Source organism: Temnothorax longispinosus, chromosome 1 (genome assembly GCF_030848805.1).
Source record: "Temnothorax longispinosus isolate EJ_2023e chromosome 1, Tlon_JGU_v1, whole genome shotgun sequence".
Taxonomy (NCBI): Eukaryota; Metazoa; Arthropoda; class Insecta; order Hymenoptera; family Formicidae; genus Temnothorax; species Temnothorax longispinosus.
In genome coordinates, this window is record NC_092358.1 from 2706025 (window position 1) to 2726849 (window position 20825).

Below are 20825 nucleotides of genomic sequence, written 5' to 3' on the forward strand. Positions count from 1 at the left end.
ATATATATATATGTACAGTAGTGGTGGACTTATATGTGTGAATATATGATAGGATGAAAAAAGTTTTTGCCGGATTTCGTCAAAGTCAAATAATATTGATAAATTATTTAATTATTGGATGGTCGACCGCTTTTGGCACATCCCTTTTAATTTTTTTTTTACATAACAAAATATTGCTACAGCGCCTTACTTTTCTGTGCGTTATTATCAACGAATCGTAATTTATAATTATTATAATAACGAAACGTTTCATGTGTTAATTTCATATAATTTATATGTGGAAATTTGCGTGAAGATTTTTTTCAAATTATACCCTTCGATATATATATTTTCTATAAAACGTAGAGGTGTATACTTAAATGTATTAAAAAGGAAAGAAATCTTAGACTTAATTAAAATTATAACTTAACTTATGAGCGTTGATCTTAATAATAAATTCTACATCTATTCTAGGGACCCTGAACATAATCAGACATAAATTAAAATAATGATATGTCAGATTATCGTCTTAATCGTATAAACCGAGCGTTGAGCCGGAACGTAAATAAGTATCGATTATTTCGTAAAAATAATATAATCATCGAGGTATAAATAATATTATCCAATGTTGTGTCATGTGTAATATCTGCAACTAAATTATTTATAACATATTGTATGGCGAGAAAAAAAAAATTAAATGTAACCGCTTCACATGCACCTTCCTATTAACGCTTTTTGACACCTGTATTTATCTTAATGGGATTGTAAAGGTATCAGAGTGTGCCAGATAATGCCAATGGTTTTTTTACCCAATTTTACACATTTACATTTTTGTTAACGCCATTGATTCGGGTTCTTCAACAAATAATGCAATTCGACTTTTCTTGTACATTCCCATTGGCCTTCTCGATCTCCTTCAGTAGCGTGTGAAAAATATCTGCAACAGACTATTGAAAAACGCGTTTTAACGTTGAAAATTCCGTAGTATACGCTCGAGAGAGCGGAAAGGTATCCGCAGATGTACCTCATTTTGTTTCGCACTGGTTTCTAGAAATGCCGCGTTCCAAGAGTTTGCTAAACGCTTTCCCTGATCCGTCGTGACCATACGATCAACGTACAGGTCCGTCTTGTTGCCCACTAACACGATCGGAACACTGTAAAGAAAAGGATAATGTTCGATGTGTAAAAGAGTCCAGTTCGACGAATAAAATTATGCGAACGCGTCGAGCACTCCGAGAATGCGGATACCTACTGGAGCTTTCCGGTGATGTCGAGTAATTTGTCATAAATAATTTGTACAATCTCAAAACTCTTTGAACTGGTTATGCTATACACCAGGACGTAGCCGTGGATGTCCATCGAATACTGAGTAGGAAATATACTATATTCATCCTGTCCGGACGTATCTACTAACTTGAGTTCATAATCTTGACTATTTACTCGTGTACTCTTTGTGAACGCTGTAACATAATGAAAGATCTGTGTAGTATCACTTAACGCGATCTATATTTCTACAAATTGTAGATTTCTAGAATAAAATGATAAAGAATAGATAAAAGTGTCTCTTACTATTTTCTATCGTAGGCTCGTACGAGTCTACAAATTGTCCCTCGACAAACTGTATGCTGAGGGATGATTTACCTGTTAAACAATTGAACGTACGGCATTAGAGCGTTTTTGTACGCGTTCAAAAGTGAATATACAAACACAAGTAAGTATATAAATGTATCTTTAACAGTTACGCAATGACAAATATAAATCTAAATAATGCGCCAATGATTTGTGTCTGGTGTCGCAAAAGTTCCAGGTTACACATCCATAAAAAAAAAAGAAAGGACGCCTACACACACAAGGTGGTCTTACCTACGGATCTATAGCCCAAAATAGCTATTTTCCTCTGCTTGGGCGGCATGTTGTAGCATTTACAAACTGAAAAGCAGTAAGAATGTTCAGTGAAAGCTGATGCATAATCCAGCTAAAACCTGCGAACAAGGGAAGACTTTGTAACTATCAGGAGTAACTATCCTCCTCGCGTTCATTAGCGTCTCTCGCGGTCGTAACGGCGATAACAAATCTGCGAGCGCTATCTCACATAGGAGAAACTACAAAAGACGCAGTGTGTGTTTCCCTCCCGAGGAGAAACTGGTGCGAGCCGGGGAAAAAAAAGCGCGTGAATCAGCCCGGGTCAGCGTCGTTTACGTCACATTTACATATATATTTACGTAACGACGGACGCGTTGCAAAATATGTATTTTTTTTTTTCATTTCTCGCGCTGGCGGAGCGTTTTCCAAGCGATACGCGGCCTCTGCTCCGACGGGAAAGTAAACAACTTAACGACATTCGTTATCGGTGGTAAGCTGGGTACATACATGCTATCCGCAAGCCTGACCGATGATGGATTGGCGATCCCGCGAGAAAACGCTATGAAACGAGGAAAAAATAGAGAGAGAGAGAGAAAAGAAAGAGAAAAAGAGGAAGGATACACGCATGCACGTCGGAAGTGCGTCTTACATCGGTGCGTAGCGCTCCTTGGATTGACGAAACGGCGAACGGTTTTTCCTCGGAGGAGCCGCGCACGAATTGACGCTGATCGACGGCACCTTCGCACTTGGTGCCGGAGGGAAAATAACGTTCCGAACTACGCACCGTTTGATGCACGTACTACGGAGTAGTCCGGGAGTACGGACGCACGCGTACGCGCGCGATGCACGAAGGGAAAGAGAGAGAGTGAGAGGGACGGATAAAGAGGGGGGAGGGAGGGAGGGAGGGAGGGAGGGAGGGAGAGAGAGAGCGAGATGACGTCAATGACGTGTATATAACTCGGCGTCATGTGTCATGTATGCCTCCGCACTTAAGACCCGGCTGGCTTCCGGATGACGCGTTTGACAGTTCGACGCAGTTCGACGTTCGACGGCCGCCGCGAATTGCGGCGCGAGCCAGGACATGGCACTCGGAGCGGTCGGAGCAGTCGATTAATCGATCGACCGATCGGTCAAGTACCGAATGCCGTCCGTACCGATTTGCGTGTCAGGTGTCAGCAGCTCGATCGAATGGGAGCGACGTCCGATGGAATATCCACTGGAATTTTCGTGCCGGAAGTGCGCAATTCCGAGCGTAAAAGTGCACGCGGACCGGACGGAACCGCGAGCCGATTGCCCCCGCTTCCTTTCAGAAATTTAGACCGTGATTATACCTTCGCGCTCGTCTCGAGCGAGAAAAGTAGCGACGAGACAGAAGATTCGACTTACACAGTTGTTTGGAGCGACATAATGACCTCGACGATTGCCCAAGCTTCACCGATGTCGCGGGGAGCCGGGAGCGCTCGGCCGCGTGACATAACCTCACTTCGCGAGAGCGCGCTGGCGAGCGTAGAGCGTAGGGCGTCGCTCATCGGCGGTCGACGCCCGCCAGATTATTTTACACGAAAATATCGAACGACGCACGTATTCTCGCGCGGTCCAAATGACAACGGCGAGTTGAAATTAAATGCATGATTAAAATATAGAAAGTTGAAAAAAAGATGAGGTGGGAAAAAGAACGCATCTGCAGCCTTGAGTCTGCTATCGCAATATATTCGCAATAATCGCAAATACTCCGATACTCCGAATATTCCGCGGGCGCTAATTGGTCGGTCGATATAGGGATCTTAGGGAGTTCCTAGAAGTTCTTTCGGGAAGTCGACGACAAGCGCGTTCCGAAACTCGTCAACTATGTTGGAGCTCTATAGTATACGTGACGAAAACTATAGATTTTTTATTGTCAGTATTTTTTGTCGTCCACGAGCCGACGAGCCAATCGGCGCGCTCCGGAGCTTTCCAGCTTTCTCCGCGACGTTGCGGAGCGCGGAGCGGCCTCGAAGTATGGATATCCAAAGGCTGGGCTGAGAGAAAGAGACAGTTCACGACACGGTGCGGTGACGAGGTTATTTTGGGTCTGACTGATCTTGACAACCTTTGATGATGTCAAGTCAGAGTTGATAAGAACAATTTGCGTCGTAGTCTTTTTTTCTTATTGATTCTCGCGCTTTAAATATAATATATATATATGTGTATATATGGGCCGCGTTTCGCCCAAGGATCGTAATTTATTTTTTCCGGCGTTATTTTATTATTATTTTCTCGCTTGGCTCGTCTGTCTGCTCAGCGTATCCCGATCCACTCGTCATTTGACAATATGATGCCAAACACGGATGTCTATGACAGCCTATACTTGTGAGTAGATTCTCATGCGTAGAGTGCATTTTATATTTTTCATGCACAAGGTACACGTGCCAAAAAAAAATTGTGAGTTGTGCTGTCAATTTTGTTGCTACAACTAGTTGCTAATTTTTGTTACGTCAAGGTATGCCACTCCGGAGAAGTTCTTCGTAGAGCCGGTCGGAACCAAGGTCCTGCTAGTGGTCGATAGAGTGAGTCAGCAGATCTACACTCAAGGTAATTAACAGGCAATTTAATGTGTTTAAGTTAATAAGCCAACGAGTTGATGAGACAAATTCTTGCTTCCTTTTGCAGTGGGCACCGCTAGTCAGATTCCAACAACTGCCAGCCGTAGGAAAATATGGGGACTGATAGGGACTATACGCCTTTTGGCGTGTCGTTATCTCATTGTTATCACGGACGCTCAAATGTGTGGTACTCTAGCTGGACACAACATCTACAAGATAGTCTCGACGGACGTGATACCCTATACCAGGTCCTTCCTGCATTTGACTGAGAAACAGGTCCAAAATAATGCCATTTACTTGGAAATGGTGAAGTCTGTCTTGAATACACCATACTTTTACTTCAGTTACACCTACGACATCAGTCACACTATGCAGAGGTTGCATAACACGACACCCGAATTCTTGCAAGTAAATATTCTTGCATGTCTTATATTGCTGTTTTATGCAGCGTCATAAGCAGTTGTACAGTAAGAATGTATCGTCATTTAGATGCCGCTTCATGACAGGGCAGATCCCAGGTTCGTATGGAACGCCTACCTCCTGCAGGACCTTAGTGCAAGACCGGAGCAGTATAAATTTTGTTTACCCATTATTCATGGCTGTATCCTTCGATGTGTGTCATATGTCACTTAAATTTTTAAAGATTTATATTTTTTTCTGCGATGACCTTAACGAGAGATTTATACAGTTGTCTCATTGAACACGGTGGTCGTGAATGGCGTTGCGTTCAACTGGGGCATCGTCTCTAGACGCGGTATACATCGTGCTGGCACGAGATTATTTTCGCGCGGTATAGACGCCACCGGGAATGTGTCCAATTACGTGGAGACAGAGCAGCTAATTGAAGTGAATGGCGATCGTAGTTCCTTCGTGCAGACGCGCGGATCTATTCCTCTATTTTGGTGTCAGGCGCCAAACTTGAAGTACAAGCCAAAGCCGCAGATCAGTCCACACGAGGATCACCAAAGCGCCTGTGCTCGTCATTTCGATGTTCAAATCTTTCATTATGGAAGGCAGATTCTCGTGAATTTGGTAAGTTCTCTTTTCTTCACACTTGTCTACGATATATTTAGATATTAATAAAATTAAAGTAATTGTAAGGAAGTTTTGTTATCAATTTTATTTACATTCTAGGCAAGAATTGGCTTAAATTTCTTATCATATTGAAAATCATTATTTGTATTTATAATCACATTTGTATTTATAAACGTACCATATATTTTGAACAGATCGATCAACGTGGACCAGAAGCACTGCTTGAAGATGCATATCGCAATTTAGTCCAAAGAATTAACAACCAAAATGTTCGATATGAGGCTTTTGACTTTCATGCGGAATGCAGAAGACTAAGGTGGGACAAATTGAACAATTTAATGGACCGACTAGCCCATGATCAGGAACAGATGGGCTATTTCTTGTTGATGAGGGATGGAGCATTAATCTCGGCTCAGGATGGTGTTTTCCGTACAAATTGCATCGATTGTCTAGACCGGACGAATGTTGTACAAAGTATGCTGGCGAAGAGAGTTCTCAACGAAGTATTGAGCAGGCTAGAAATAGTTAGAAAAGTGGAAGATCACCCTGCGTTTGAAAATCTTTTCAAACAGGTATTGAATTTTTTCAGATAACGAAAATTTAATTTTTTTTTTACTTTTAATGTTGATATGTAAAATTTAATATGAAATAAAATACCATAAATATTCTAATAATATGCTTATATAATAAATAGTCATACTAAGTCATACTAAATATTATTAAAGTATAGTTTGACAGAGAAATTTTAATTTTTTTAATAATAATACTCTTAAAAATAATACTGTTTAAAAAAATTTTTTATTGATATTTTTAGATTTGGGCTGATAACGCAGATGTGATAAGTATCCAGTATTCAGGTACAGGGGCGTTGAAGACTGACTTTACGCGAACTGGAAAACGCACTAAATTGGGCGCGATGAAAGACGGTTTAAATTCTCTTACGAGATATTATAAGAACAACTTCGCCGATGGATACAGACAGGTAAATAAATCTTGAAAACATTTCTCTCTTTTTCGGTGATGTAACGATATTTTATGTTATACAGGATTCGCTGGAGCTCTTTTTAGGTCGTTACATTGTCCAGGATGGTGAATGTACTTCCATTCAATGTCCCTTGGAATCCGAGCGAAATTGGCGTTATACTACATTCCCACTTGTTTTTTTAGTCGCGTCCTCGATGCTGGTCGCTCACATAATCTTACCATCGCGATACACAACGGAAATATTACTCTACATACTATTCTGGGGCGCCATGGTGGCTGGTACCTTCGCTACCATTATCCACCACGGCAAGCAATACGTCGATAAGCCAAAATTACTTTAGAGTTAATTATTAATAATTTTATGAGATTTCAAATTATATATATATATATTGTACAATATGGATATCGATGGCGATAAACGATTGTAGAGGTATTAGTTTTGCACAGTTATCAATCGGTCGGTACCTCGATTTCTGTATCGCGGCACAAAGATAGATCTCATCGTGTAATTAACAACGCCTATTTCTATGAAATTAACATGTTAATTTCCGGCGGTATTCACATTTCACAGATACAAGCAGTTGTATCTGTCAAATGCGTTTTTATTTGGGTACAAGGTTTAAAGGAGGGCACGGTGTCTATTATAAATTATCATTACGGTGGATTTTGCACTTTCCGCATAATAGATAGTGGAGTCTACTCTCGAACGACATTCGTTCCTTAAGATTCGCTTGACATTTTGCGACAAATTCTTCTGATGTACTGTAAAGGATCACAAGTTTTAAATCTCTGGCAGGGTAAGTGGGGCGGCCGCAAATAGGGCTAAATGACAGATCGTTCTTGGTACCCACCGTCCATAGATAATCTGAAGTAAGCGTGAGAACGGTTTCCAGTCCGAGATTGAAAAAAATTCATGGAATCTTTTCAGATTTTTTATTAGCTTGCGTTGGAATTTTCTCGTACACTGACCGGCAGGAATGCCTGGACATTTCGTGTATATGTATATGTATTATGTCCAGACATTCCTGCCAGTAGAGTGTACAAGTCTGAAGTAATTATTTTCCTGATGGTGAATGTTTTTTAAAATAAATATTCTCTATTTAACATACAAAACTTTTATCTTACAATTATTTATATTGTAATGAATATTTTTTACTTTAAACAGAATTTTTCAGAGTTAAAAATAAAATTTAATATCGGCATTTAAATGTAACTTAAAAAATTGAAATTAAACGATTAGTTTTTTTGGGGAATTTTATTTTATTTTTCGAATTAATTTTCTAAATAAATTTCATTTATTGTACATCTTTTTACATGTATATTTATCTTTTTTATACATTAAACGAAAATTCTATTTATAGATTAATTGCAATAAAATTTATAAAATTTATAAAATGCCATTGAAAATAATAAATCTTTTTACTTAAAACAGAATTTTTCAGAGTGAAATTAAACGATTATTTATTTTTCGAAATAATAGTAGTAATATTCATATTAATGGAATTTTATTTATTTTACTTTTCGAATTAATTCGAAATGAATTTTATTTATTGTAAATCTTTTTCTCTATATGCATCTTTTTTTATATTGAATTTTTTAAATATCGTATTCTATTTGAGCGGAAATTTTATTTATAAATTAATTAAAAATGAAATTTTATAAATTTCATGTGCGAATTAAATCGGTTTTCTATAGATATCTTAATGGAGTAAAATACAATTTATAAATAAAGCTTCCAAAAGAGACGTTCCGTAATAAAAGCCAATTCTTTTTACTCGTCTAGATTTTGCGAGTATAGAACAAATGCTGATGATTATTAAGAAACTGGAAAGTTCTTCGATACGCGACCTATATAAATAAAACCGATTTGTATAAATGAACCGAATACATCGCCGGCGACTGGTTTATATTGGAGCGTTACTGATTCGCAAAGTGCTTAAAGTAGGATTAACATTGTAAATCAAGTCACGGTTTGCGGAGAACGTTTGAATTTTCGTAGGCATGGAACCTTGAGCCAAAGTATATACATATTTCGTTTTTAGGATTTACATATATGTACATTGTATTTTATCGTACATCCGCGCAGCAAATGCGGCTACAAATTATGTCTATCTATTTAAATGTAGAAAAGAAATATGTCAGACCGAGAGAATATTTTTTAATATTTCAAAGACGTGTGTTGTGTCTCACCGTCTGAAGAAAAAAAAGGAAGGAAAACTCGAGTGGACGGCGGACTTCCTCGTCGAACTAACGTTCATGATTTATCCTTCTTGCGGATACTCAGATTGTAACGTGATATTGACTACAAATAGATGAATCGTACGATCAAATGCTGTACTAAAATATACCTCGCTCATCTAATTTATCCATATTTTATCACCAGATTTTTTTAACTCCGCCAAAAGCGGAAGATCGCGGCCGCTTATTTTATTAGTTGGTCCCTTTGAATTTTGTTTCTTAATTTTGTTGAGTTTCGACAATCCTGGTTGCTCCATATCATGGTGATAGGTCAACCGCCGTTTGCGTCCGAACGTAACGTTTCCATTCGGCTCAACCGCTCGTAATCCGCGCTCGTAACACTCGCAATTCGGCCGACGGCAATTTGGCCCGCAAAATGTACGCCCCGTCGTTTATCACGCCGCTATTCTTCCGTCCTGTTTCAAAACCTCCCGCTGTCTCCTCCTTTTTTTTCCATAAATCCACGATATAATTTCGGGTTTACAGTAATACGAGTCCTCGCGAGCGCGCGCGCGAAGGTAGATGGTAATCGTTTATTATTTTGGCGACGACGAAAATCCGCGAGTGTAATTTTTACGCGGGGGGCAAAAAGGGGTAGCGCCGGGTCGGAGGGAGGGAAGAAGAGTTACGCGGGTCATTTAACGTTTGTATTAAAGTAGATCGGTCGGACCGGGTCGGGCGCGCGGGCGCCTTTGTCTCGCGGAATGGCGCGAAGCGGCTCTCTTGCGGCTTGCATTTCCAGACACGTAATTCGACCGTTGTGCGGCAATTGTGCGGAATTACGATCGCGTATCTAGAGGCATAATTACGCAAAGTGCCACGTACGCGATATTCGCAGCGTTTAAAGTATATTTTATACGAATGGGGCTGACTACAAAATTCCTCGATTCAAATTGCGAATTTTATGCGAGAACTTCGAAAGATTCATTTTTTTCTTAGAAAAAAGATTATCTATCTTTTATATTTAATTGTTAAAACCCTTTTTTAGAACATGTTATCGGAAACTTTCGAGAGGATTTTCTGTCAATTATAATCGAAATTCTGAAAATGGAGAATGCTAACTTCCGGAAGGCGTATGACGGAAACAGAGCCAATAAAGGGTTTTTGTCGACCATGCTCTGTAGCAGGGTTCGAAACAGGCTTCGAAGAAAACCACCCTAATCGTTGATTGGAAACGCTGAAAGGAAATTGTGCCGATTTCAAATCGCTGACCGAAGCGGGCGCTTTTATATGAGAAAAGGCGAAATGACATGACGCTTTTATGTTTTCTACATTCTGTAGTAAACGTGAGTGTTTATCAGACTCGATTGTTTCCCGATATTATTTTTATTTTGCAAGGGAGTATTTGTAAGAAAAGAAAAAAGTCCAGATACAAGCCGATACAATTAAATAGAAGAGTTAATTGGATTGTTTTTATTAAGAATAGATTATTCATTGATTAATTGCAATATAATTAACAGTATATTTTCATAGTGTTCTCCTCTCTCTCTCTCTCTCTCTCTCTCTCTCTCTCTCTCTCTCTCTGCACGCGTTGCCGTGCTTTTTGCGCACTTGTTGAATTTTACGCAAATATTTGTATTCCATTAGGTATGGTTATTTAATTAATGTAATTCAATTAGCAACGTGCGGGGGTTTTAAAAAAAGAAACACATAAGTAACTACTTCTTTTAATTTCAATATATGATTCTTCTCGATTAACAGCACTGAAGCTATAATAGTTATATTATGAAGTAGCGACGCAAACGGTCGTGAACACTATCATAATTTTCCAGTCTTTTGTTCAACCGCGAATTGCTGCGACGCGACGTGTCGCATAATCGGGGAATATATGGGGCGCTCGATTATGCGAAATATTAATACAGGACGCTTACAGAATCAATGGTGCAAGAAGTAGATCCTACAAAGACAAATTACAATATATATATAAGTACCTATATATATAAGTACAAATATATATAAGTACCTAAATAAATATAAATACACTTTTTTTAAAGATTAATATACTCGAAGTTTTCGATTTTCATTTTATGCGCATTTAATCTCAATTATATAATCGCATCTTTTCAATTGATTAATTGATTTACTTGAGCTCTCACATGTACGAAACATAAGTGAGAGCCTGTATGTTCACGCACAACTGACGGATCCTTACATTTTTTTTAATAAGTGCGATATTTTAACAAGAACACGGGAAAAATATTTGATTGCATAAATTCGAAATCTGATTCAACGAGAAAGGATTCAACAAATCAGATACTTATAAAAGTCCATAAAATATTCTTTCTAGCTATAAAATATCGATATAATCAGAAATTAAATTACAATACAGAATTATGTTTGATGTGATCAGGATGTTTGTATACATTATTGTTGGTGCAATCAAAATATTTTTCTCAGTGACTGAAAATGGTAGCTTTCATGATAATTTTGATATATCGCTGACTGAATTTGCCAATAATTCTTTAAATTGACATCAACATCGATTTTTAATGGCTCGTTAAAAGTCCAAGTAATTTAACAATCCACAGTGTTAATAGATGATAATAGAAAACAAATAGCATTTAAGAGGCCGTTGAAAATTTCATGAACGTTGTAAACTAGGGAATGTAATTAACTGCAATCTTAATACTAGGAAACTAACAATAATAGTTCGTTGCTTATTGGACGAGGTTACTACTAAAATACATCAATATCTTTTTCGGCTTCTTGCGTCAACATTTTTTTGCGCCCACAAAGCCCATCTTTTATTTTACTTGTTAATTTCATTATCGAGCGTCCTTAGTTGTTTATTCATTTATTTTCTGTTTTTCTCGTCAAGTTTTTTTCTGCCTCTCTTATCAAATCTTTTTCTATTAAATATTGATTGTGCGCTTGGAGTAAAAATAAACAAATGTCATACAGTAGAGAATGAATTTAAAATACAGCCTCGGAACATCCGTATCGCGAAAGTGATCGCAGCCGATACGTGCGTAAAGGGTTCATATCGAATGCGATCTCACGCGTGGGACGCACATGTGTCGAGATCGATTTATAAGATCACAAGAGGTGTCGGGGTGACCATAATTCATGTAGATTCGCATCTCGGTATCATCGCTTCATAATTTTTCAAGCACGGCCTGTAATTGTAGGACGTGCGCGCGTGTATTGTCGTGCGGCGAATCATAACTTAGCAGCCCGACGCCGCCGACCGACCGAGCGAAGAACACGGTGAACAACGCGAAACTTCATATTTCACCGAGTCGACATACACATCGGACTTTCGTACTCGCGTTTGCTCGAAAAAATTCGCGTTTAAAGGATTAAATTAAAATAACACAGAATTCATTTTTGTGCACGCTCAGTGACAAATTTCAGATATTTCGAAAAGAGTCGGTAAAAATGTGGCTTTTCCAATTCATCCTTTTGGGTGAATTATATCGGAATAAATAATGAGAGAAGAATGAGTGATTATAATTGCGATTATATTATCACGAACAAAATAACAGTAAATCTGAAGGTAATAATAAAGGTAATGATAAAGGTAATAATAAGGTATAATAATAAGTGTATTTATGTTGCATATTTCTAAAAACAAAACTAAATGAAACGAATTTTTAATCACGATTATAAATGCGTTATTAATATTTTAATATCGATGTGTCAGCACAGAGCGAGCTTTATTCGTGAATCTTATTCGATTTGAAGTAATCAATTCGCTGGTTAATCATCTGGTGCCCCGCGTTCAATTCGCTGGTTAATAATCTGGTGCCCCGCGCTTAATTCCGTCGCGGTTGATTCTCGCGTAGCGCGATTTCACGCGCGATTTCTACCGCGTGTCAGCCCGCGTGTGTGGCCAGTTTCACCGGCTCTTCACCCGTTTATTTTCACTCATCGACAGCGTCGAACGGCGACCCGAAAACACGCCTGACAGACGACGTCATTTTCGTGAGCGGGACCGAAAACTTTTCGGTGGCTTTGAAATCCTTGACAAACGCTCGCCGGTAATTGGATTCGTTTTATGAAGTTCCAACGAAACGCCGAGATGACCCTCCACACCTGCATTCCGCTCACCCGCTCCCTCCCCCCCACTCACCCCCTATCGTTCTCCAGCTCCGATCGCTATTAATTGGGGATGGCGGCGGATGAGTCGACCGTTTGCGGGGCGCGGACTCGAGGTCGGGGTGATTAATTTGATTCAATTACAAACCGGAGCAGATCCGGGGCATCGATTTTATTACCATTCCGCCGGCATTCGTTCCCGCCGTCCGCGATCCGTCGATTTTTCTCACTCCGCAAAAAAAAAAAAAGACGGGAATTCCGAGGGCGACGACGGGATTGACTTTCAGAAGTATCATCTGAATTTCGCGATCATTAGTTAAGCACGAATACGCGATTGTAACGAAACCCCCAAAAAGTTTCGGAGATCGGATTAATATTGGATCAATAAAATATTAAAAGAAACATTTACATCCATATATCTTCCTCTCGTTAAGTACATACACATAATCTTTTCCTTATCAAAAATCTCCGAAAGAAAGCTGCTCAATCGATACAGAGCATCAGTTACATCTTTGTTACAATTTCGCATATTAACTATAACATAGATGCAATGTAACTGATGCTGTGTGTCGACTGGATGTCTCTTTAATCTCTCAAAGCTCTTAAAAAACGAGATCGATTGTATACTTTTCCTTTTTAATTGTCTCGCATATCACGCGCTCGACGAGGCGAGCCCGGGTATTTTTTGTTCTCTCTCGTCTAGATCTTCTGAAAGAAGACACGCTCCAGCAGCCACGCGGCACGCGCTCGTTCGCGAGATCCGCTCGCGTACACAATCGCGCGCCCAGCACGTATGCGGCGTACGTATGTACGTCGGTTACCTACCTACTTACGGCGGGTTCGGTGATACATGGAGGTCGCACCTAAATTTCCCCAGAGAGTCATTCGTCTCTCGGCTACTCTCTCTCTCTCTCTCGCTCTCTCTCTCTCTTTCTCGCTTTCTCCCTCTTCCCTTCTCTCTGTCTCTCCATCTGTCTTTCTTTCTCAGTCCCTTGCTACAGAGTCTCTGTCTCTCCCTTTCTCTGCCGACTTTCGCGCTTTCCTCCCAGGCCTCTTCATCCCTGCTGTCCTCCGACCAACCCTTCCGCGTTCCCCCGAGCGCTCATCTGGCCAATGTGTATTCCGCATTTGGCGTTGATTCCTGCTAGCTCGCCGCACTCTCGAGCCCCGAGTCCACGTGGAATTATCAAGATTGCGGTTCGCGGAAACGGCGCTAATGGATTTCGAGATATTACCCCGGCTGTAAACTATATATACGAAATAACGCTCGTGTGTGTGTATGTGTGTGCGTGACAGACACTGGGTGTCTGTGTACATTTATGCGGATGTATATACATTTTCGACAGGTATCAAAACTATTTACTTCGAGTCACAAAATAAAAGTTCAAAGCTGCACAATTTTCGATTATTTAATTAATTATATCCTGTTGTAATATGCGAGTCGACTGTTAATTGAAAATATTATAATAGATATAATGAGACAATATTTTTTAGCTGTTTCTATTTGCCTCACTTTACTTTGTTGATCGAGTCTTTTCTACGAAATTTTCTATTTCTCCGAAACCCTTGCCTTAGCTATTTTCCATTCGAAAACACTCTTTAATAATCATTTTTACAACTATTACATTTACAAAATGAATATTTTACACTTACTTTTTATTTAAATTATATTTTTCTTTAGAACTTTATTTAAATGTTCTTTTACGTCTATATATCTTTCAGCATTTAAATATACGGACTTCAGAATTAAAATACAAAGAAAGAAAATATTGTTTATATGTGAAACTAAAAGAGTTAAAATGTCATAACATTGTAAGCACGTAACACGTAACACCGGAAAGCAGCTTGTAACACCTTCCTTCCAAGGTGATCGCGGAAGTGGATTTGTAGCGGAGGAACCTTTTACGCGTGTCACCCTTTCGCTGGGCGCGAATAACCGTGGGTCGTTGTAAGAGAGACTTTCACGTGTGTATGTATGTAAAGATATGTGTGTTAGGTATGTGACTCGTAATACTGAACCTGAAACGGCATATAAAAGCCTGGCGCGGAGAGCGCGGTGGTTCGCCACAATTTCCTCGGGATCGACGCAGCCGGTGTTCTTCAGCTTATTAAGTTTTATGAAGGGGCCCGTTGCCAAGGATACTGAAAAAGAGAAGAAATGACAGACGGTTCAGAGCCTGTCCAAATTTACAAAGATATAGGTCGCAGCGTGATTTTATCGGCTCTAAAATCGTAAATTGCGCTCGTCTGACCACTCGTGTCTTTATCTACTTCGAGAACGCAATGTAGAATAAATGTAGTTTTTGTTATCAACTAAGTGATGACTGTGATAAAACATGTTTTTCTTATCTTTCTTTTTTATCTTTTAATCTTGGAAAGATAAGCATTATCAGTCATCACTTGTTCGACAACAAAAACTGGATTTAATAATATTAAAGTGTGTATATGAAATGCTTCGTATACATATGTAGAATACTTTTTATATAATATCGAAATAACTCCTGTATTATAAATTTAATTTATTTTATATTTCTTTGAATATTTACTTAATTTATTTATATAATTCTGTGTATTATTTTAATTTAATTTAATAAATTTAATTAAAATTTCATTAAAGATATTAAATTTATTAAAGTTTAATATTTGTATTTATTTCTCTCTATACAATCAAACACGGTCGACAATAATCATTGTGAATATTTGACTCTTCGTATCTTCCATTGAATTACTCTTTTCAATTTCCTTTTATCATTTTTCTAAACATATATGCTAAGTTTTAATAAAATAAACTTGATATTACAATTTGTTCTATCAACAAATTTACGTTCTCAATAAAGACAGCATTTGCCATATCTTCATATTGAAATAAAAAAGACAGTATTATAAAATAAAAAATTTATTTTTGTTGGTTCGTTATCTGACCTGTTCCAAAATTCGACATATCACGGACAAGGTCTTAAGGTTAACATCTTAACCCTCGGACAAACGTCGGATCTTAAATATCCATATAAACTCTGCTCGGTTAAACGAAGCAATTTGTAGACGATCTCCCGCGCCCACGCGATCCCGCTGATTCATGAATTAAACAGCGCCGCTTCGTTTCCACCTTTGCGTGTGTGCGAAAATAGCGCAGAGGGGTTGTTGCTTCGTGCACGCGTACGCGTTCGCGTTGCCCTGCTGCTCAATGTTCTCCTATCACCACGCACAAAAATGGCGAAAAATGGCCGGAGCCAACAGGGAGGAAGATGAAGTCGGTCCAATTACCAACAACCTGCCGGGAATTTGGATATTGCGCTTCCCTCCGTAGTGGATTCTTCCTGGCTCGGAAAGAAGTTGAAAAAAAAAAAAAAAAAGAGTGACGCAAAAATATAGTTGTGGAGATGTTTCCTCTATTTTTATGTCGAAAATTAAATATGTATTTCTTACGACGGAATTGATTGATTTTGCAATCGCTAATTACGAAAATTTATAATAATTATTATTATATTATAAAAAAGTAAAATCTATCTGAAAATTTATGAGAGTTACAATATAGTTTCTACTTCTGCTTTTGATATTTAGTGCACTATTCAAAAATATTTAGTTTTATTTAAAAATAAGTAATTTACATGCATTGCAGATAATGTCATCCGACTTGTATATTATAGTTTGTTATTGTAGTGATACCACGATCTTTATATACATATATATTTGTACATACACTAAATTTTTCATAAGAGCGTCAGGAAATATGCAACGATATTCAAATGTTCGCTTAGATTAGCAGTATCACTCACGGTCTTACAAAAAACATGACACGACACATACACGATATACATATATATATATATATATATATATATATATATATATATATATAATGCGCAGAAAGCATTTAGTACTTCTAACGCCAATTTTATCTTCATTTGGAGGACGCTTGCCGAGCCGAAGTGTCCAGACCTATATATATACATATATATATGTGTATATATTGAAACGACGATTACGATCATAATGTCATGTCGTGTCATGTTTTTTATAAGTGAGTGATACTGCTAATCTAAGCGACATTTGAATAGCGTTGCATATTTTCTGGCGCTCTTATGAAAAACTTATTGTACAAATGAATATCGAATGAAGTTTTGTTCCATATATTATGTTCATATTACTTTGACGTCATATATTATTCACGATGGTGCGTGCTGACAGCTTCGCGATAATTTATTTGTTATATCCGCGCTTTTGATGGATCTGCCGTAATGCGAGCGCGATGGTGGAGCGGTATTTTCGTAAAAATACCATTCGGCAATTTATCCGTCACGGGGAAATGCTGAAACAATTGATAGAATAATATTTAGCAATCGAATAACCGCGTGCTTATATAAACGTGCAATGTGTTCTCGAAATATTTGTTGTTCTTCAATAAAACGTTAACCATCCCCCCTCTCGTTCCCCGATAAAACCTAGTTGGCTATTTTTTATCTATACTCCGTGCACCGGCAACGCCACCGAGGTACTACTTGCACCAGTCGAGCGGCGAACAAACAGACAGAGTTTACACGTAGTATGAAAACGCAAGCGAGCGGTCCGTTGATTACAGAATGCAATTAATTAGCGATTACTTGCCGGAACTCGGCTCGGAGCGGCTGGATATCACTGCCAGGGTAAAGTTTCCGGAATCTGCCGAGTGTCCGTGCTTATCTAGCCGGGGGGGGGGGGGGGGGTGAATAGACTGGTGCGGCGAATAGCCGCCGCCGAATAACTTTGGCCGGGACTTTGTCGCAAGACATTGTCGACCATTTCGGCTAACGCTCGTCACATTACATCGTACACCGTAAGTATAGTATACCGGCCACCCACACTGTATCTCGTCAATTTACCCGAAGTCCCTGTGATGCGCACCGACATCAGCAAGACGACAGTGCGACCGCAAGACAGCATCTTGTTCCTTGGGTGAAGCTCTCGAGATCCATCCGCCAACTTGAACAATGTAGGGACGTAGGTACCACGCACCTGCAATTTCACAAACAAAATTTGCTGAGGTTTAATTTTCTTAATTGGTAAAGATTATATTATCGATATAATCTGAATTAATTTTGTCAGAGGCAGGACGAGTCTTTCACAAGAAAATTTGAAAAATAGTCGAAATATCTCGCAATGGTTAATATTTGACTAACATTTCACGGATATATTCCTAGATATGTTTGAAATTGATATTTTTTTTCATATTTTGATATTTCATACTTCGTTGTTGCAGTTTGTGATTCAATCACAACTGAGGTTACTGATGAAATAAGATCCATTAAGGGAATCTGCTATCCATTCACGTCCATTTATACTCGAAATTTAATTTACGAGAAACTTTTCGATACGGAATGCGATCAGAATACTTTGGTAAAGAATCCGGAACTTTGAAGGCGGCATGAAGTTATCGAAAATATTCAAACTATTATTTGCTATTTTTTGAATAGCTATTCACAATCCAGTTCAAGCTTGTTGCACAATTCAATTAAATAGTTTCTTGTACCGTACACCGTATAATAACGTAAATGAGTTGCAAGCGGTTTCTCATAAAAGTTTTTTCGCGATTATTATCCGCGTCAAAAATCAAAACAAAACAGGGCTCGTTTTGTGTGCGTGTTGCGCGTATATGCGTAGAAAATTTTTCGCGAAAACTTCGCTTACGTGCAACTTAGCGTACGTGGTGTAGACGAGGCGAGGAGGGTGACAGAGAAGCGTCGGGTGGTAATTACTCTAATGACACTCGGGGATGACGTCGCGGTTTATCTCCTCCCGCCGTCGTCGTTGTCATTCTCTCGTACGTGTGAGAAGGATGTGCCGAAGTTTGTCGTTTCAACATCCGTGCGGTATTCGACGATCGTCGTCCTCGCTCCTCCGTTAGTCACGTGTCGATTTTCCGGATACAATTAAGGTCACAATTGCGCGTGACAGCAATTCCCCTCGATCCCCTTCCTTTCTTTGGGAGATGCTTGCCGTCGTAATTGCTTAATTCGCTGGTGACGGGGAATAAGGAAAAAGAGAAAGAAAGAGAAAGAGGGATCTGACAACGTATCAACAGTATTGGCCGACAGTCTTATCGATATCATGCCGTAATAGATTTTATATATAGAGCAGTACCTATATATATGAGATTTTTACGAGCATGATGAAAAAAGAGATTACGGAATTGCGTCTAAGTCAAACAAGTTATCGCATGGAGTTGAGTACTTTATGGCTTGTTTTAAGATTAACTATGTGATAATATTTACATGTGACTTGTGATAGTTACATGTGTCTTTTCTATTTTATTTATTACAAGTCCTAGCTATAAAATTGAAATCGTAAAATCATTCAGTGACATAGTGACTTCGTTACGTGACGTCGCAATTTTTCTAATAAATGTTCTAATAAACATTATCTAAACCTAACAATTTTAATTTGATCATATTTATTTATCATTTAAATTATTTTAAGAAATATTTTTTTAGCAATATTTATCGTAAAGTACAATTTTTTCGCATAATTTAGTGCATTTGTATATTAATATGATAATATTTGTTATCTATATAAATTTAATATAATTTAATATAATAATATAATTTATAATATATAATATAATATAATATAGAAAGATTATGCAATAATGTTATATAATCTCTTCCCCCCTTTCTCTCTCTCTCTCTCTCTCTCTCTCTCTCTCTCACTCTCTCTTTCTTTTGCTCTCTCCTCTCGAGCAAACATATTCGGGAAAAGAGTACACGTTAGATTTGTAACGATTATTCTCCGATTGTCGAGATGACATTTTAAATATGTTTTTAATTGACTAACTTTATTCCTTCACACATGCTTTATGACATTGGTCTGTAGTCTGTAGCTATGTTCACCATATAATCGAGTCTATATAAGTCTTCAGTCGGTGCGCTGATCTTATTGTTGGTTTGAAAGTATTGTCTCGTGTTATCGAACACAGACACGGGTAACTGGTGTCACAAAACTGACTGATTCGTAAGTGAATTACATATTATCAGATGTAAAACCTGCGAATTACTAATTTGTTAGCTAATCTCTTTTCTTTTTTATAAAAGGCAGTAGCCGAAACATTTGTAATTTGTATTTATGTTTATAGTATTGAAGTTACTTTTACGTATTTTATATTATTCGTTTTAATATCGACCGCGGCGGTTTGCTCTTATTTGCCTCATGTTTCAAATTTGATTAAAATTTTCGAGAATAGTAATTAACATACTCTGACTTATTCAAAATAAAGATTTAAGATATTTAGTTTGATAATAATTCGCTTAAATATAAAAAAAAATGTTTTGATGACTTATATCGTTTGAGTTTTATTATTGTTATCTTGGTCGCAACACGAACCAAAAATAGCGTTCTAATTTTAAGTCTGTGTTTTCGTTAGCACTTACGTAACATGCGATATGTGTAAATCCATTTTTTTGCGCTAAAAATACGAAATTATTACTTTAAGTAATTATAAATTAGAATTTTCGTATTAATTGCAGATAAATTTATTATTATAAGCTCATTATCATATTTTTGAATTAAAAGTTTATTAAATAATAAATAGACAAAAAGATGGAAAATATATAAATTTTTTATCATCTGTCAGCAATTGAATAATCTTTGGATTTGACCATTTATTAATTTATCAATTTATCAATTAATAATTAAAATATGTCATTAGACTCGTGAAAATGTCAACAAATTAATAAACGGCGATACGAGTCAGGCGCGGTACGTGGTGCGTAAGTAAAGAAATTAAATAGTTACAGAAGTAACAAATTACAATGTATATAATATACATATACATATATTCCAATTTAATAATTAATAATTAATTAATAATTCGGATAACAATTTCAGAAAACATTTCGACAGCCTCGAAGGCTAAAGATAATGTAATAAGCGTTTATGCACTGTCACAAATAATTAATTCTCAGTTATCGTTATTTTTTTTCCAATGATAAAATGGCATTTATTATCTTAATGGTGTTCATTACCGCTGATGTGCAAACATGTTTTGGCTGATCAGTCACGGTTGCACTAAGAGACTAACATTATCTTGCCAGAGAAGCACGAGACGCACACGTGGGATATCCCTACCGCTGACAT

At 37.9% G+C, this 20825-nt stretch overlaps 2 protein-coding genes and 1 long non-coding RNA gene across 7 annotated transcripts; 1 reads left to right on the top strand and 2 right to left on the bottom strand.

Annotated features, from left to right (window-relative positions):
- Nucleotides 1–90: 90 nt before the first annotated feature.
- Nucleotides 91–3387, bottom strand: Rheb (Ras homolog enriched in brain). 5 transcript variants are annotated; one of them, XM_071772484.1, is made up of 7 exons: nucleotides 2492–2718; nucleotides 2350–2401; nucleotides 1843–1961; nucleotides 1549–1620; nucleotides 1232–1439; nucleotides 1004–1133; nucleotides 91–926 (listed from the first exon to the last, which is right to left on the bottom strand). In XM_071772484.1, exons 3-7 carry the CDS (start codon nucleotides 1889–1891, stop codon nucleotides 837–839), a joined length of 549 nt encoding a protein of 182 aa, XP_071628585.1. In that variant the 5' UTR covers nucleotides 1892–1961; nucleotides 2350–2401; nucleotides 2492–2718; the 3' UTR covers nucleotides 91–836. The 5 variants fall into 5 exon arrangements, with proteins under 5 accessions (XP_071628585.1, XP_071628602.1, XP_071628580.1 ...); XM_071772501.1 differs by lacking the exons at nucleotides 2350–2401; nucleotides 2492–2718 and adding an exon at nucleotides 3229–3387 and having other exon boundaries at nucleotides 1843–1908; XM_071772479.1 differs by lacking the exons at nucleotides 2350–2401; nucleotides 2492–2718 and adding an exon at nucleotides 3229–3367.
- Nucleotides 3388–3519: 132 nt separating this feature from the next.
- Nucleotides 3520–8773, top strand: Sac1 (Sac1 phosphatase). Its single transcript, XM_071772415.1, has 8 exons — nucleotides 3520–4191; nucleotides 4322–4413; nucleotides 4492–4832; nucleotides 4914–5025; nucleotides 5113–5456; nucleotides 5654–6031; nucleotides 6274–6441; nucleotides 6506–8773. The coding sequence occupies exons 1-8, from the start codon at nucleotides 4154–4156 to the stop codon at nucleotides 6782–6784; spliced, it is 1752 nt and encodes a 583-aa protein (XP_071628516.1). The 5' UTR covers nucleotides 3520–4153; the 3' UTR covers nucleotides 6785–8773.
- Nucleotides 8774–10332: 1559 nt separating this feature from the next.
- LOC139809564 (uncharacterized) lies at nucleotides 10333–18705 on the bottom strand. The gene is made up of 2 exons (XR_011731134.1): nucleotides 17559–18705; nucleotides 10333–17028 (listed from the first exon to the last, which is right to left on the bottom strand). It is a non-coding gene; the product is annotated as an uncharacterized lncRNA (long non-coding RNA).
- Nucleotides 18706–20825: the final 2120 nt, after the last annotated feature.